The sequence below is a fragment of the Chiloscyllium plagiosum genome, chromosome 1, assembly GCF_004010195.1.
Source record: "Chiloscyllium plagiosum isolate BGI_BamShark_2017 chromosome 1, ASM401019v2, whole genome shotgun sequence".
NCBI lineage: Eukaryota > Metazoa > Chordata > Chondrichthyes > Orectolobiformes > Hemiscylliidae > Chiloscyllium > Chiloscyllium plagiosum.
Window position 1 is genome coordinate 127,946,701 of NC_057710.1, and position 19,103 is coordinate 127,965,803.

Genomic DNA, 19,103 nt, shown 5'->3' on the forward strand with positions numbered 1-19,103 from the left:
GGTTTCCCAGTAAGCCTCCTCTGAACCAATGCATTAACTTCCTTAAATAAAAGAAATGAAATTGGTGCACAGCCTTTGAGTATACTAACACCTATTCTGTTGCCCAGATGATTCTGTTATTTAACTTTGCAATCACTTCAATGTGGAGGATTTAGGTAATTATTTCAGATCATATTTAATTACACATAATGCTGGTCTTGAAATTAAATCACAGAAGTGTATCAATCAAACATTTAGCCGGCTTGTGTAAAACTCCTCCGTCCACTCTTTTACCTGAACATCTCTAATACCTACCATCATTTGATTCTTTTGCTAATATGGTGGAAAGAGGATTTGCCAATAAAATACAGAAATTGTTTTTTTTTGTGTTTGCATCCATCACGTAATTTTGTAGACATTTTTTTTACTTCAATTTTTATGAAAAATATATTTCCAAAATAGTAAATTAGTGTGGTTAGAATAAATATTGATGCTGAAATTTGCTGCTCCATGACTTGCATTGAATTTTATTAAATGCTTCTGTTTGTCTAAATGCAGATCTTTGATTTAATGATGATTAGGCTCTACTAAATTCTCACCTATGTTTATTTGCCTTTAGTGTTCTACAGTGTACTGAAACAGTTCTTCCTGGTGACATTGCTCGAAGCCATCAGTGTTCTGTTTGCAACATCTCCTTCAGCTCTGAGTCAAGGTTTTGTATTGAATGACAGTCACCTATTTTGTAACCCATTTGACCTCTTCTGTTTTCTATAGCAGCTTATTTTCCAACTTTGCAGCTTGCATGTAAATTAAAACTCAAATAGGAAAGTAACACTGCCCTGCTTCTTCCCTATCCTGGTTGGACAAGCATGATGGAAGTCAGAGACTGCTGTCGCATGTATTAACCTGGTCTGCATGCAATAGAAAAATGCTATCTTATTACATTGTGGTTCTTACCAACTGTTTATCACAGTTTTGAACAGCATAAGGAAGCCTGCAAAGGGGATACCAGGTTTGTTTGCAAGGCAGATAGCTGTGGGAAAAGATTCAAGAGCAAAGATGCCTTGAAGAAACATAAGGAGAATGTGCACACAGGTAAGAATGTTACCAAAGGAAAAGATGATCTAACCTCTGAACTGAGGCAGTATTGACAGATGGACATTGTACAAAAAATGTGCAGCCCTATTTGAGATTTTCTGTTATACTTATAAAGAAGTCTATTTATAATTAGTTGATTATAGTTTATATGAAGTCTTTAAATATTACTAATTTGTTATTTATTGACGATCTAAAGTTGCATGCACTGCTGGATGTAGAGGAGTATGCCCTGCTTTTAGAGTTATTTTTGTTGCATCGAGAGTCCTGGCGCACAGGGATATTCTTGGTTTAAATTCTGGAACAATTTCAGGATAGAGCTCATGTTTAAAGGAGTGGAGGTGTTCACAAGACAATCTCCTGCTGAATCCTCAGCTGAGGGAGGGCAGACTATGTCAGACACATCTTGGAAGAAGTACTGAGGGTGTAAAGGTGATAAACTGAACACTTAGTGGCAGACCTCAATGTCCATTGGTAAGAGCGACTTAGTGTGCCACTACTGGTTAAGTCCTGAAGGACATTGCTAGCAGGAAGTAGCGAGAAAACCAACATGATGGAAAAAAATTTACTTGATCTTAGCCTTGCTAATCTACCTTGCACATGTTCCTGTTGCTGTGACAACAGATCAGAACCCTGAAGTGTTTATAGACTCTTTTGACTTTTGATTGGCAAACTGTTTTTTACTTTTAAAAAGAATGTGAATGGTTGCAAAAAGAAAAGCTGAGATGTAAATTCAGTGACTGCCTTCCAAAGTCCTGTGTGAAGCCTTTGGAATGTCAATGTGTAAAATGTCTGGGAAATGTAACAAGAAGGGGTAACAAAGGGACTGACCATTCACCTCTTAAACCACCCCCCCCCGCCCAGCAGAAAATTACATCTAGCAGACACATCCTTCTTTTTACCCTCCAGAGCAATATGTACAAAAAAGGGTTTGAGGGCCGACTGCAAGACTAACCTTTTGTGTGATGTTGGCCAGAGATCCAAGTGTGTGTGGATTAGAATGTGTGAGGGCCACAGCTTTGAGAACATTTAAACGCTCCTGCACTGTAGGTAAAATAAAGGAAAGACTTTTTCACACTCTGAATACTGGAACTCCGTCACTGTTGAAAATAATTTCAACCTGTATGTGTGTGAGTATGTATGTCCGTGAGAGTTTGTGTATGCATGTGTGTTTAAAGTTTAAGTTAATTTGTATCTAGGAAAAAGATCTTTTTTCAAATTAAGGGATCTTTGTTCAAATTAACCTTGTTGTGACCAGTGGAGGAAGCCGGTGAACAACGAAGGGGATCCATTTTATCCATCCTAACCTGGGAACTTAATAATCTGAAGTATCTTAAGTGGAACTGTACCAAATTGGGGAACTTCATCTGGGGTTTGTTCATATCACTGTGCTTAGTTATATTGGAGAGGCCCCAGCAAGTCCTCATGGAGAGAACATTCTCATCTTTCTACAGAGAGTGTCATGTTGTTTGATATAATCACTGTATTAACTGACACAGATTCAGAACAATCCTAGCAGCTTAATACTGTACATCCATTCATGCATCATGCAAGCAGTTTCATTTTCTGACACCATCTACAAGATTAGATGAGATTAGATTCCCTACAGTACAGGAACAGGCCATTCAGGCCCACATGTCCACACCGACCCTATGAAGAGTAACCCACCCAGACCCATTCCCTACATTTATCCCTGACTGATGCACCTCAGTCCACACCTCACACTATCGGCAATTTTAGCATGGCCAGTTCACCTGACCTGCACATTTTTGGACTGTGAGAGAAAGCTGGAGCACCTGGAGAAAACCCACACAGACACAGAGAGAATGTGCAAACTCCACACAGACAGTCGCCTGAGGCTGGAATCGAACCCGGGTCCCTGGCGCTGTGAGGCAGCAATGCTAGCCACTGTGCCGCCCTCAAGCTCACGGTCCGTTACGTCCTTCACTCTATCCTTGTCATTGAGTCACCAAATTGTTTAGTGAGGAATGCCGAAGACATTTTAGAAGTATCACTCAGTGCATCTAAAGGTAAGATGCCAGACTGGTTCAGCTTTTATTCAATGAATGTAAAGGCTAAGCAGAGGAAGCAGCACATCATGGACAAGAGGCAAGCAATTCCATGGACAGTAGATCAGATTGAATTTCTACAGTCCTATTATATCCAGACGTGAATGGTAATGGAAAATTAAACAACTAAATGGAGGAGAAGATTCCATCTCTGCAGAGCGCAGCACACAAACGTAAAAAGGCAAGGAGCCAATGTCAGTGAGAGAGCTGGGTGGCTGATCCATCTTAACTTCCTGCATTTCCTAACACTTACAGAAACCTGACTTTCATCAGTTCGAATCACTGTGTGTGATATTACAAACATTGGTGAGTGTACACAACAACTAAGCTAATGTTTTGAAGATATGTAACTTTAGTTAATCCTTTCCAGTACAGCTACAATGCATGGATCTCCCTGGCAAAATGAAAAAAAAATCTAATTATGTCCTGATGGTAGTGCAAAACAAATCTGACAGTTACTGCTTGATTCATCTTCTGTAAATCTTCAGCAAAATAGCAAATTGCAGTAGTTTCCACGAATCTGTTTGTGATGCTTAGTTTGAGTTCTGTCAAAACCACTTTACTCCAGACCTCATTATAACCAGAGACAACACTGCAGGAGTTCCTCAAGGCAGTGCCCTGTAACCATTTTCAGTTGTTTTGTCAGTGATCCCTCCACCATATGGTCAGAAATGTGGACATTCAGTGATGATCACAAAGTATTCACCTCCATCCGCAATGACTTAGATGATGAAGCTGACCTTCCCTTTATGTAGGAAGTTTTGGACTATCTTCAGGCTGAGGGTGATAAGTGTCTGATTAGAACTACACTAGGCATATGTGAGGCAGTGACCAACTCTAACAAGAGAGAGAGAGTAACTATTCCCTGTGACCTTCAAAGGCATTCCTATCACTGAATCCCCTCGCAGAGTTTACTACTGCCTGCAGAATTAACTGAATTAACCACATAAATACTGTGATGAAAAGAGCAAGTGTCTCACCTCCTGACTTATCAAAATATATCTAGCATCTACAAGTAATTCAGGAGTGTCTGATGGAATACTCTCCACTTGCCTGGATGAATGCAGCCGCAACTTCATTCAATAAACTAAATCACATCCAACACCAAACAACCCATGTTAATTGGAACTCCATTCACCACTTGAAACAACCACTCACTTTACCACTAGCATACTATGTCAGCACTGTGTACCCCCTGCAAGTTCCATTTCAGTGACTCACTAAGGTTTTTCTGACAGCACCTCCTCAACTCACCTCCTCTACCACCTAAAAGAAAAGGACAGTCTTTTCCTGCTAACACCAACACCTGCAGGATTTCATTCCAAATTATAGATATTCTGACTTTGAAATATATCACTTTATCACTTTATCATCAATCAAATTTGGAAATTCCTCTGTTAACCACTGAATGTGTTAGCACAAATACTGCAGCAGTTCAAGAGAGTGTCTCACAACCACTTTCTCAAAGGCACCGAGGAATCAGAGATAAATATTGGTGACGTTCCCATCCTGTGAATTAATCTGTAAAGGGTTATCAGATTTTCTGCAGGCCATGGTGTATGAAAATGATTTTTCAGATGTGGAAAAGATATGGAGTCTTCTAAAGAGGTCCTATGTCATTGATATGTCACAAAATCCTATAAAGACAGTGGGGTGACTTTGAGCAGATTTCCAAGCTTTTTCAAATCTTTTCCTGATGTCCACTTTTCTTTCTACGTATTTGTTTGCTTCACACTACATATTCAGAATCCAGTCTAGGTTTTAGTCTCCTCCTGCCTGATCCCACCTATTGTTTCTGCTGTTCTGACAATTTCCCAACCATTGGCCGATTAGTTTGTCAGCCGGGGATGGTTACACATTAGATTGGCTGGCGAAAGTGAGGACTGCAGATGCTGGAGATCAGAGTCAAGATTAGAGTGGTGCTGGAAAAGCACAACAGATCAGGCAGCATCCGAGGAGCAGGAAAATTGACGTTTTGGCCAGGAGCCCTTCAACAGGCAGGGCTCTTGCCCGAAACATTGATTTTCCTGCTTCTCGCATGCTGCCTGACCTGCTGTGCCTTTCCAGCACCACTCTAATCTTGGCTGGTGAAATAGTACATGTTAGGTTTCTCATTTCCTCCTGTTGTGATATATATGTACCTTCAATAATGCATATCTTAAACCAGTTCCCATCACTATTCATCGCAAGGCAAGATGTGACGTATAATCCTGTCGACAGAACAGAGTAACAGTTTTACAGGCTAGAGATGCCCACATGGCCTCCCATTATATGGTATATGAAGTGTTAGCTTCACGTGGCAAATCAAAATTATTGTTCAAATATACTTGTTGGATGTTTGCATTAAACACACAGCATTTTTGTTTGCTTTGTGTGGAGAGAGAGTCTTTGTTGGTATCAGATTTTCTTCAGAGTCAGTTATGGCTTTTAACCACACAGCCACAAACATTTTCTAATTCTATGCTAAAGAGAATTGATTAAATAATTTCTTTGGTATGGGTGGGAGGGGAATGCACTGCCCTTGTCTTCAATGTTTAAAACAACATCTAGCCTGAGAACTCTGGAGCGAAGTTCATTTGAGGGAACAATAGACATGCTGTGGTAGGTCTCATCACCCTGTGTGTTGGGCCAACTATAGGGTTTCATATAAAAATAATACGTAATAGCTCCTTCACACATCCTCGTTCTAATCGGTTTCACAGGCATTAGATTGAAAGGACGTCACTTTTCCCTTAGCAGTTCCCCAAAGACCAGATAGATGTCATGTGTTGGGTCTAACAGAACAACAGCCATTACCTGAATGGGCCACACTCAGGTTTCACTTTATAATTTTGGTTCCTATTCGACTTCAAACTGGATTGTTTTAAATCGGTAAAATGGAACCCAATCTTGAAACAAGCCCTGTTGGACGTGAAAAGTGTCCTGAGGGATTCTGAGAGATGATGGAAGACATAACTATATAACTCTTGAAAGAATGTTGCGGAATATGTCCCAAATAAGAATTTAAAGATGTCAGTTTGTTTTTGTATGCCCTGAATGGGTTTGAGTATTAGAAGGCACTAAAACGCTATCAAATACCAAAAGTATCATCAAACAGGGCTTCATTAGAAGTCAGAGCTTCCGTTTGTTTTGGTATGTTTTGTGAAACTGGATCAGGCTCACATTGCTAAACTCAACAATATCTCTGCACATTTTCAAAGGATGCCAGTGGAGTATGTCTGTTTCGAAAGCCGATACTGACTGGATGGATGGATTACAATGCACAAGCCTAGTCAGAGGTTTCACATGAGACCGTGACCCCCAAGGGGGGGATGTTGAATTATTGCTGGTAATCCTTCACCATCCATCACATCTTTATATGAAATTTCTACTTAATTTCTGCTGCTTGATGATGTAACCTGATTCAGGGCCTAGCAGAATACTGAGTCAGTGAACAAAATGATGCAAGACATTGAACAGGAAGTCAGGTCTGTGGGGAGTATTTTCAGTCTAAAACATTGCATTCAGTTTTGCCTGATTTAAGAAAAAGTCCAGAAATGCCAGTGCCCCTACCAAAGCAAAACTGTTCAACAGCCGCTTGTTCTTCCTTCTGAAAATGAAGGTTGTAATCTTGGAGAAGGCTGCGTGGAGAGTTAATTCTGGGGGAGCTTCCCTAAGGGAAGCAATGTGGGTCTCCCTCCCACTGGTTCTCCAATCAGTGGGTGAATCCCCATCGACAAAATCAAAACTCCATTCTTTCAGTGCAACAGAGACGTGGCACTAAAAATAGCCCCCTCCAGATCTTCAGCAGCACTTAAAAGAAAACTGGTCTCAGTCCTTGATGACTCATTATGTCCAACATCCAGGAAGATCTTGTTTTTATTTTTTGCCCCTCGACTTGTGCCTTTATCTCTCCTCTCCTGCCTTTTCGGACACTCTGTTGTCAATAATTCCAACCTTCTATTGCAGGCACTGCTTTCTGTTAGTCTGCAAATAAAAGGATATTAAAAGGACCACAAAAGCCAGACCCTTCTACCTACAACTAGACAAGGACTTAAGGTTTGGCAAGGTCAATAGAAGAAGATTGATGCACTCTGATATGGCAGTAGGCCTCTCTATCCCATTCCTTTTCCAGATTGCCTCTTTAGTGCCTAAATACAGGCAAATTTTGCCACGAAAATGTGTGCTGAAATGTTCATTGTCCTTCGGGAAACCACATTAGCGATACTTCCCAATGGGAAAATATCCATTCATTCTATTTGAAATTTCTTTTGTGATTTTTCTTGCCCTTTAAAAAAAAATCAAGTCCATCATGGAACATAATTTTGTACATCACAGATTGAGGAATTCATTTTGGGCAGGGAATTAGATTTACCATCCCTTATGTAAGGGCTGTTCTATCATAAAATGAATTGCAAATAACAAATGTAAGAGTTTGAAAATTTGACTTATAATTGTGAGACTTTGCCAATAGTTCCAGTTTGAGGGAAGGAATGAGGCAGATAAATGTTGAATATTACAGGAGTTTTTTATTTTGCTTACTATCTTCCATCTCGAAGAAGAATGCATATTGTGGATTTCTGCCTAATCTTGGTTGGTAAAGCTCAAAGGATTAGAATTTTTTTGCAGATAATTAATCTTTTGTAAAAGGAATAAGCTGCAGTTGCATATATGTTCCAGCTAAATACAAGTAGGTTCCAACAGCAAGCACAACATAATAAATTGCTTTTTCTTCCCAATCTTTGTTCTCCTGTTTTGTCACTTAATACTGTTTCTCCTTACTGAGAAGTGTAACCTTACTTTCTTCAACCAAGAAACAGATTTTGCTGCAAATCTGAAATTGCTGTGCTGCCATCTTCATTGAATTAACTTCTGAAAAACTTTCCAGAGGGGTCTGCTCACAATGTTTAGAAAACAAAGCTATAGGAAATTACTTTAAAATTGGAGCAATCTTAGTCTGAGATGGGAGAAGGCAGATAAAGTTACGTGGAAAACATTGGTAATATACTGCGTTTGGGTACCCAGGGAGGAGTCTTGAATGGGGAAGTCCAGGCTTGTTTGTACTTCTGAGGGACCACATTTCTGAAATGCATTTCAGTAAGAATACTGCCTCAATACTTCTCACTTTCTATCTCTCTCCTTCTTTTCTGCTATGTCCTTTCCATTCACGTTCTCAACTGACCCCCATTTTTAAAATTAATATGCAGTTACACAATGCAGCCTCCAATTCAAACTTTCAAATCACTCTGATTTCAGGTGGAGGAAACAAATTGGATCGATTTGGGTGAAATTAGTCTTTGCCTGTAGCAAAAACAAAGGTTCTTTTGCACCATTTCTGATTTTAAATGACACATTGTGAAGCAAACTGCTGATTAACCACAAGCCTATTTTGTGCTATTAGCCTATAACAAATTCATTGCCATTTACTGGGATTGTCAGACAATGTCTAATACACAATAACAAAAACTAAGTTGCTCTGGATTTGAAAATCTGAAATTAGATAAAGCCAATGAAAGGTCACTGATCTACAATATTAAATCTGATTATCTCTCTCCTCAAATGCTGTTTGACGGCTGGGTATTTTCAGGTTTATGAATGCTTCAAATATTTATAAGTGAGAAGCAGTTATGTAGTTCTTTTTGAGTCATTCTTTAGCATTTACAACTTTGTATTATAGATCATTGGCATTGATGAGGCACAGTTCTTGCTACCTTTGAGCATATCATTGTTATCCTTGATGTTGCTTTAGTCTTGGAGTCTGCTCTCTTTTTGGCAGGACTTATTTTGTTTGAGAATCAAGAACAGTTAACACAGATTACTTCAGCTAATCATAATGACAGCTTTCCTTTCCATGCAATGTTGCTGTGCTTCTGTGGCATTGATATCCAGAGTTTACATCCACGTTAAAAATCATTTTCGGGAATGACCAGGAAACAGTCAACTAGTACCTAACAAAAAAAAATTGTGCACTTTGCTTTTCATCTTATTTTGCCTACACGTGGACAGAAAGGTTACCATATGCGTGCATATTTAGATTGCATCCAATGACTGACTTTTATTGTTTTATTTACTGAACAAAAGTTGCTCACTTCTGGATTTCCAATTATCTCCATGAGGGTGCATATTGGATAAAAGTAAACTATCTTCCATGTAGAAGGTTCTAATAATAATTTCTGATTGAAAAGTTTAACTAGCCTACTTTATGTGTTAGGTCTTACATGTGAATGGTATAAATTTACTCTGCTCAACTCTCCTTTGTGAACACAACCAGTTGAACAGTCAGTTGGTTAAATACCCTTGGAAATTTTGCATGGCTTGTTAGATTTTGACAAGCAGATTTGGCGTTAACTGTAATTCATTGCAAAATTGGTATGGAGTATGTGCATGCATTTTAAAAATGTAGCTTAGTTCTTTTATCAAGCTTGTAAATTTGGAAATAAACTGAGAAAAGCTTTTGACATTTGTGTATTTATAATTTGAAACCACAGAGCTGATTGTTCTGCTGTCTGTGCTGTGACTGAGCTAAATTGGCAATTATCATGACCTTCAAACAATTTTCAAAATGTTTATCAATTAATTTAATTGTTTGTGCTGATTTTTCTTGATGGGGTTCATGGTGGTGCTTTTACATATCTTGTTTCCAATTTTATAAATTAGGATATGTGCTTAGTCCTTGTTAATCCAGTGATGGTGTTAGTGTTTGTGGGGGTGTGAGAAGAGTATGTGGAGTAAGGACATAACTGGCCTCCAGCAGGTGAACAATGTTTTTTGATTCCTGCTTTGCTTGGTGGTGAAACTGTGCAGTCACTCCTCAGTGGTGCAAGGTACACATGATCTTAGGTAATTTTTTTGACAGAAGTTATTTATATGATTCATAGAATTTTGCACGGAGATTGCACCTTTGGTGGTCAATTCATTGAGGAGGATATGCATCTGTTCTTTGGTGATCAGGTGAGGAAAATGTGAGAATCACTGTTCAAACGTTAGATTAGATTAGATTACTTACAGTGTGGAAACAGGCCCTTTGGCCCAACAAGTCCACACCCTCCGAAGAGCAACCCACCCAAACCCATTCCCCTACATTTACACAGACAGTTGCCTGAGGTGGGAATTGAACCCGGGTCTCTGGCGCTGCGAGGCAGCAGTGCTAACCACTGTGCCACCGTGCCACCCCTGGTTTTGGTCCCTTACTCCTCTCTGGAATGACTTTACATCTGAGTCCCTGCCAGTCTAATAATGAATTCACCACACTCAGTGACCGAATTAAAGCAATTTATGCTTCACAGTTTAAATTTGGAAGGTACAGTTTTTAATAACTTAAATTTAAATCATTCTGCACAAATTTCTAACAACAATCATACATGAGATCCACGAAAAAAGGGTTAATCAGACCAAAAATGTATAACTCAACCAATGACCTCACATGTATATGTACAAGATACAGTGAAATTAGCAGGAAAGGAGCTGGGGTGGAATTTTTCCATTGGCAGTTAAAGTATTTTGTGGTGCTTGGTCTGACATGGCTGTGAGGAACTTTTCACTCACATTCCTGCACTCTTCACCTCACCAACTACACAATCGGGCTGTTTAGTACCCTTTTCATGGAATCAAAGGCCGGGGAGGCAGAAGAACCTTTCACTGTTCACATCAATTGTCCCATTTTTAAAAAAAAATCCCAATTGCGCACCAGTTCAGAACATGCGTGCCAGGCACTGGCCCTTGCACTGTGGTGCTCCACCATTATGGCACCCTGCTTCATGAACAGGGATTTGAAGATCCTGGTGGGTGGGTGGGTGACACACGGCACAGAAGCCTATCCTTTTCCCTGCAAACCACAGCAGGAGATCACACCACTGGGTCAAGCCAGCCTGGAACCCAATAGCAGCCTGGATCGGTGTTGTGTTCCGTGACAGACAGGATGCCTGGTAGTGCAGGAAAAAGTGAATGATTTTCTGGGTTCTGAAAGATTAAGTGCCATCATGTCTCTGCTACCTCTCGCACTCGCAGGGCCACCATTTACTCTGCCTCTGCCCACATATCTCACCAATGCTTGTAGACTATAGCTCTCACTATTGCCTGCAACACGTCCATTCAATAGCTCTGTCCTCCTCGTTTAATGGGAACACTTCTCCTCCTTATGCATTGCCACTACCTGTTCTCCTGTCAGTTCTGTCATTCTCCCTAGTCTCATTGCTGGAATAAGGAGCTGGTAAACTGGCAGAAAGCAATATGCCTGGCTGTGTTTTGGTGGGCATCTACACATGAAGAGAAGAATACGACGGCTCATGTTGGAATAGGGAGATCTTGCTGGCTAGCCAACCCAGTCAGCCTCATTGTGCGACGAGAAAGTGAGGACTGCAGATGCTGGAGGTCGGAGTCAAAAAGTGGTGCTGGAAAAGCACAGCTGGTCAGGCAACATCCGAGGGGCAGGAGAGTTGACATTTGGAGCATAAGCTCTTCATCAGGAATGTCGCACTCATTGTGCATTGCTATGCTGCTCTCTCAGTTCTAACCCATTCTTAATCTGTATGCGCTTTTATTTCACTTAGACAACAGTTCCCTTATAGAGACACTGGCAGTACCCATCAAATCTTCACAAAGAGGACAGTACTGGAGACTCTCTGCTCCACCACCACTCGTGAGGAGGAACCCATTGAACCCTCAGACGATGTAGGAAAAAGGTTTTCACCTCTCCACCAACTCTGAGATTAGTCACAGAAGACAAACTGGTGGGCACATCAGTCTGTTTCTGATCGAGGAAAATGTGCTGCATGTCTCTGAAATTCTGAAACTAGAGACCGGGCGCCTGCTCAGCCCTAGACAGAAGATACTCCCAATTGTCTTTACCATTAATATCTTCACCATAATGCAAAACCAGTCACACAACAGCAGTCAGGTTTGTGCAAGAGCCTCACTAAACTGGATCAAAGAATGGAGGTGTTCAATGATGTTTTCGATACCATGCTGGCTCTGACTCCATAGACAGGCTGACTACTACCATGGAGACCCAGGTCTAGCTACCTCAGTATGTGCTGGATATACACCCAGACCTGCATTCCATTGCTTTAATCTTAGGTGCTTTTCCTCAATGATGAAATGAGAGGGGAATGAGTGACCTTGACCCCATCCTAAGAAGCCCCTTCCTGTCAATATGACATAGTGGTTATAGTGGACACTTTCAGGGAAGTGGAGCCACACAGATGACCCCTTGAAGCGTCTCAGGAAACTCTGTAGGCAGCCAGGTCCTCTGCCTCGCCTTGCCTGTGATTACAAAGCCTGCAGTAGTTCAAGCTAAGGAGAATGAGGCTGTATCTGGGCAAGAGACTCAGCAGGCCTGGCCTCCATTACAGGACACTAGCTAAAGTGTTCCAGGTTAACATCACCAACTATCTCCACCCTATGCTACAGGAGCTAGGACCGTATTTAGACAAAATGGGAAACCGAAAGCTTATTGAGTGCACAAATATGGCATGGGTGATATGTCACTGGAGATTACCTTTCACTTTTGGAAGTATATGTTCACTTGCAGTGTTATCTAACCTACTATAATTTTTGCTGGTTATGTGAAACCCTTGAGCAGATAACCCACAAGGAATGTAAGAATGATAACAAGTTTATTGAAGAATCCCTTGCATCCATTGCAATGATGCTTTATAATGCCTCACACATGGTGGCACGGAGGCTTCTCAGTTGTGCCGTTGCCATGCCTCCATAGAGAGCACTGTGGTGTGTGACCTTATCCAATGTACATCACACAACAGAAGTGTTCATGCTACATCGGGAGGAGATGTCAGCCAGTAAGCCATGCGATAGCCCCTGACCCTGGCACCCACCCTGTATCCCGGGCCATGCCCCATGTCCTTGCAAACTTACATTTCCATCTGAAAATCTGACAGCTGGGAAGCATTTCTTCCAATGGGAGGTATGGAATGTGTTTGGGAATGGAAACTTTAGATTCTGTTTTTAGGTGTTTTGTTCACATGGCAGTTGCTTTACTGATGTGACCAGGAGGGAATTAGTACATACAGTGTGATATTCCTGATTGCTTGAGGTCAAGATTTGGAATGTGCATTCTCAGATAATCAATGTCCTGTTCAGAAAGAGCAAACTGGCACCAGTCAGGTGAAGCTCCTAGATCAATGAGGGCATGATTACTGTAATTGCTTTTAGTAGCATCTCCAGTTCCAAGATGAAAAGAACAATAACTTTCTCTGTCGAGAGTGTGGTGCTGGATAAGCATAGCAGGTCAGGCCGCATCCGAGAAGCAGGAGAATCGACGTTTCAGGCATAAGCCCTTCACCTTCGCGTTCTTGTGAGTTACTTACAGACTCTGTCTGTGATGTAAGAATTTCCCACAATGCTTCATGTTCCCTTTGATGACCTTTCAGCTTCCCACCACTGGAGTACATTTATATTACAATTAACATGTCCCACTTTTCCTTAGAGCTCATGACATTGCAAATTCCTGAACTCTCGATGGCCCATCACACTCCCCATATAGAGGCTACAGTGACCATGACCTTTGAGAAATACCACCTCCTTGAGCTCACAGTCCCTTCCTCTTCTCAACTAAGTTCCATCTAAAATTACCCTTTTTCATTGTCTCCATTTTCTGTGATCCATGAGACCCATTCTCAGACTTGATTTTACAGGACTCCATGGGCTACCCCCTGTACATTATTGCCATTGGACATCCCTGGACTGACGTAGCAGGGAAGCTCCCACTGACTACGTCCCAGGCCCCAGACTGAAGTCTCCATAACAACCTGACAGTTCTATCTGTAATGCCTGGACTGATTGAGGTTGACCTATAGGACTGACGGTGGCCCAGTTGCTGGATTGCAAAATACAGATCCCTGGTCTCGGATGACACTAAGCAGCAGACTGACAATGGTCAGTCCCCTCGGTTTTAATAAGATACGGCCCTTGACTAATGTAGTGGTATCCTGACTGACCATTGCCCTCTTTACCTCAGTAATGACTGCTTCACTTTGAGTTTCACAGATAACAGTTTGCAGTGTGTTTGCTGAGTATATTGCTGGCCTACTTTGTAGCACAGTGCTACACAGCAACATGTCTTCTGCCTTGACTGTTCAGTGTTCCCCACAGTGACAAGTTGCCTGCCTATCTCTCTGTGCTACGAACTATTGCAAGCCACTGAGGCTGTCAAGTCTTTAATTGTGCACCAAAAACCCTATGTGCTTAAAAAAATGCAATGTGAGCCACACAAGAGTGGACAGCCCATAAGTGAGTATGTGCTATGAATGCAATGTGAAGTAGACAGAAGCTGAAAGCCTCCAGTTAAGTGAAGGTGGGGGAGTGTTGAGAAAGTATGCTAAAAGACATAATATGCATCCTGTGCAGAGGCATAAGGTAGATGCAAAGCAATGTGGCAGGTTCTGAGCCCCAAAGTAAAATGTCGTCAGACTGAAGTGATGTGAGAGAGGGCAGGTAAGGTTTGCTGATGCCAACTTGTGTGGTGGAGGATTGAGGAGGATGGTGGCTATAGGGCATGCAGTGTTGTTATGGTGAATGAACCAAATGGATGACGGCCAGACCAAGCAATCAGTGAGCTGCAGCTACCTGGTTCCCATTCTGCCTTGCGTGTCAGAAACCTGGACAGTCCAATGTTTTGGAGAAGGAGAAGAGAATTGGAAATAATGCATGAAGAAAGCGAGGTGGGGTTTAATGAGGTGCATTTACATGGAATAAAGGTAATTGCCACTCACTGGCAAAATTTTAAAGTCATTATTTAAGAATTGTGGGGAAAATTGCAAACATTTTTCAACATCGAGATTCTGATGTATTTTTTCAATGTCTCTGTATTTTCCCAACTTTCTACCATTACTCAGGTCGCTTCAGGGAGGGGGACATTCTGTCCTTGGTTATGTGAGTATGAAGAAGCAGTTAGAAGAGAGTGTTTCTTAGCTCCTGATTCTGGATTCTTTCAAAGGTTGCTTTTCGTGAATAAAAATGTGATACTAAAAAGTACAAATCATGTTAAGTATGCATTTAAATAGTTTGTAGTCTATTCTGGTGCTCCTTATTTTGAAGAATTATTGGCCAACACTCAAAGGGAGTACTCAAAGAGAAGACAGCTGGTCTGAGCCTGACTTCACTGACCTAATTGAAATGTTTTTCATTCCTGTCAATAGAGTTCACTGCAATTTCCTAATAGACATGGTTTGCTTGCTGGTGTTGTTTTTTTAATGTTTAACAAGAATTCAAATGTTTAGAAATAACACGCTAGTCAGGAGCATCTTTGTATAGCAGTTGATGTAAGTGAAATGGTGGTATTCAGCACTTGCAGTAATTGCTGTATGTTTGATGTAAAATGAATGGGGGAGTATGAAACACATGCTCATTAGTTCTTGAACTATAAGCAGGTCTTGCCACTTAGCATACTCCTTCACTCCTTGAACCAATGAGGAACAGGAAGTGAAATACATGTGGTAACTGACCTTCAACCTTAGATGTAATATCTATGTAGACCAAGGGTGTCATGATGAATGGCAGTGGCAGGATCAAGTTGATTTAAACGATGGTTATTATTACTAAATTAAGATTGGAAAAAAATGTATTTAATATTAATAGATTCCTAATTATATTGTGACATATATCCTGACTGACATCAGAATGGCCTTGTGTTGTTATAAGTGTTCCTTTTGATTCGCTGGTTTGTGGAATTTCATTCTTATGTCTGGGCCAATGACTTACAGGAATAGAACAAGTAAATTGACGGACAAAAAGTTGTATAGAAACAGCTTGTAAATTCTCAGTTTTGTCTTTGTCAGTTTTTTTTTAGTTGCTAATTTTTCAATTTTTTATTATTTGTCACGTTGATGTAGGATTAAAATGAAAAGTAAGCCACAGGATTCCAAAATCAAATGTATTTAATTTAAATGTTGGTGGATTGCTGACATTTTTCTGAACAGTAATGAACTGTAAGCTACACTAACATGATATACTTGATGTTTTACATTTGTTAGCATTGTTGCTTGCCTGAAAATTGGATCTGGTGGATGTAATTAACATACAAAATGTATCAGTTATCCAAGTGAATTGTATATATTTTGCATTACATACGGTTAAACTTTCTCAGCTGGTTGAATCTGAGAGTCTGTCTAGCCCAACTTGTGAGTAACAATAACGAGAACTATTAACGACAAAGTATTTTGCTTTGTGCACATTTCGCTTTTTGGACTGAATCTTGTGTTCTTTTGTCTAACTGTCAGCTGGGGCAGCCGCATAGCGCAAGAGACCCAGGTTTGATTCCACCCTCCGGTGACTGTCTGAATGGAGTTTGCACATTCTCCCCGTGTCTACATGGGTATCCTCCCACAGTCCAATGATGTGCAGGCGAGGTTGATTGGCCATGCTAAATTGCTCATAGTGTCGAGGGATTGGCCATGGGAAATGCATGCTTATAGGGATAGGGTAGGAAGGTGGGTCAGTGTGGACTTGATGGGCTGAATGGCCTGCTTCTACATTATAGGGGTTCGATAATGATTCTAGTTGAGATTTTTGGATGGATCCTAACCTCAAGGCCCAGCGAGATTTCTCCTTTCTCTTACCAAATACACCCCAATATCTACCTGATCCAACTCTTGCCATTCTTCATGTCTGATTCTAACTCCATCCTATCACATGCCGTCCTAAGAACAACTCGCCACACATCAGAAAGCTGCCAAAAGATCAGCATCCCTTGCAAACTGTGCCAATTTTATAAGGGCACTGTATATCCAGATGAGCATTGGCCGTCTGGCATTGTCCCTCACTGGCATCGTAATGGTATTGCAACCTTTAAGCTGCACTGCTCATGATATATAATGTGCACAGGTGGCACCGTCTCGCACATGCAATCCCATTCTCTCACCCTCATCATGATTGAACCACCAGGCCACCCACCTTATCTGTCTCTAGATACATCCTGTCTGAAGGGTCTCACTGAGTCCTTGTAACTCTTTCACCAATACCCAGTGGTCACCTGTATCTTTTCATTATCTGATAGAGGAGAGCACAGACAGGCAAACTGGCAGACAAGTCCAAACGTGAGCTTTTATTTACAGCCAGCAAAAAGGAACACAAGGGAGATGAATATAGGCTGCAGTTCATATCTACGATGTCGACATCTTGGCCTTGACCATTTAAGATGGTCTATTGCAGCGAGCTCTCTTCGTTTGGAACCGGGTGTCAGTGAAGTCCTGTTTGGCTTATTGTGCCTGACAGCGCTGAGCTCTGACATGGACAACGACAGCTTCCTCCTCCCCACTGTCCTCGTCCTTGGAAGATTGCTCCCCTTCTCCCAGTTCTTCAGCATCCAGCACATCAGCTCCAGTTGGACAAAGCGCAGCATCTCTGATAATGTGGCACACTCTGATTGGATGGATTATATTGGACCAATCCAAGCTAGTGAACCAGCAGCCCTATAGTCTGCCCCACCAAGCACAGGGCACAGCATGTTCGCCAACTTGGTGAAGGTGCTGCACTGGCCAAGTAACCAACATTACATCAGTTAGGCAGTGTCTGTCTGCTGCATCCCAACTCCTTTTCCATCCCTGGCCCACTTCAACGAATCTATTTTGCATTGCATTCATTAAAAAAACTGGAATTAAGAGTCTAATAATGGCCGTGATCCATTTTTGATTGTTGGATAAAACCCCTCTGGTTCACTGATGTCCCTTAGGGAAGGAAACTGCCATCCTTACCTGGTCAGGCCTACAAGGGACTCCACACCACAGTGATGTAGATGACTCTTAACTGTCCTCTGAGCAATTAGGATGGGCAATAAATGCTGGCCTGACCAGTGAGACCCTCATCCCATGAGTGAATAAAGAAAACTACACGGTTTTATACACAGTTTATGATTCAGCGAATATCCACTCACCCCACTGCACTCTTGGAATGTTCGTAAATGATAGACCATATTTGTTCAGTGCTTGCCTCCTTTTAACTTATTGCCATTATTTCCTGCATCACTATGAAGACAGTGTTAGTTTAACTTGGACTAACAGCGTGGTGCAAACCACCTTTGAGCAACTTTTGAAGCCTAAACACATTTACTCCACATGCATTGCACATGTGCGAAGACATGTTTGGAAGCTACGGTTTGCAAATCCATGCTTCAGGTATTTGTCGCTTCAGTGCCCTAATGTTCTGCAAATGTTATCCCACACTTTTGTCCATTAAACTGACACCAACTCGACCAGCCTGGGCATTGTCCCAGCCATTTTTTTTTGTTGCATTTTGCATCTAAAGAAAAGCAAGTGACGGCAGGCAATGCAATTGACAAGCAGCCTGCCTTTGTCAGTGCAAAAGAGCATGTTAGTACAGGAGTTCTGACAGCCTATTGCAATAGGCAAGGCACAGCAAGGCTAGGCATAGATGTGTTAGTGTGCAGATAGGCTCTAAATGAGTGAGTGCTGAGAGAGCAAGCGAGCAGTGCTGAGATGCACTGGGCACCAACCTGGCAGCTGGGCAATTGTCCCTGTACACAGAATGTGCCTGCAGCCTCTCAGTGCTATTGGCAGGTGCTCTCTGCCATGCAAGCCTGCTTTCCTGACTTCCACCTAGAGAATCCTCAATGTCTTGCTGTTTGGCACATTTGGTAAAAATAAAAAGCTTGAATATTAATGAGGCGAGATGTGACGTTAATATGATTTTTAACAAGAAGTATTTCCCCTTCTCTGGCAATTCACTGCTGTCTAGCAAGGAACAATGTCTAAAAGGTAGATATTCATGATATCATGATAGGTCATGCTAGACTTCCTGTCCCATTCTGCCATGCATCTTGCTGCAGCCTAAATCTCTCAGACTCTTGTAAGATTCTGTCGTTTATCTCTTTTGCTCCTCCATGTGTGGCAGGATTTTGTTTTTCTTTAAGACCGTATCAAGCGTTTGTGTTAAAAGTAGTTTTTGTTTTGTGTGGGGAGCCAAGTTAATAAATACATTTATGCTCAATAGAGCTTGCAGGACAGTGAC

At 41.4% G+C, this 19,103-nt stretch overlaps 1 protein-coding gene across 5 annotated transcripts in view; it reads left to right on the forward strand.

Moving 5' to 3' along the window:
• Window positions 1–19,103, forward strand: part of prdm5 (PR domain containing 5) — a 345,097-nt gene that overhangs the window by 77,380 nt on the left and 248,614 nt on the right. For all 5 annotated transcript variants that reach the window (XM_043696631.1, XM_043696605.1, XM_043696615.1 and 2 more), the window contains 2 exons: window positions 599–691; window positions 953–1,074. In XM_043696631.1, coding sequence (XP_043552566.1) covers window positions 599–691; window positions 953–1,074 — 215 coding nt within the window. The remainder of the gene's footprint in view (window positions 1–598; window positions 692–952; window positions 1,075–19,103) is intronic.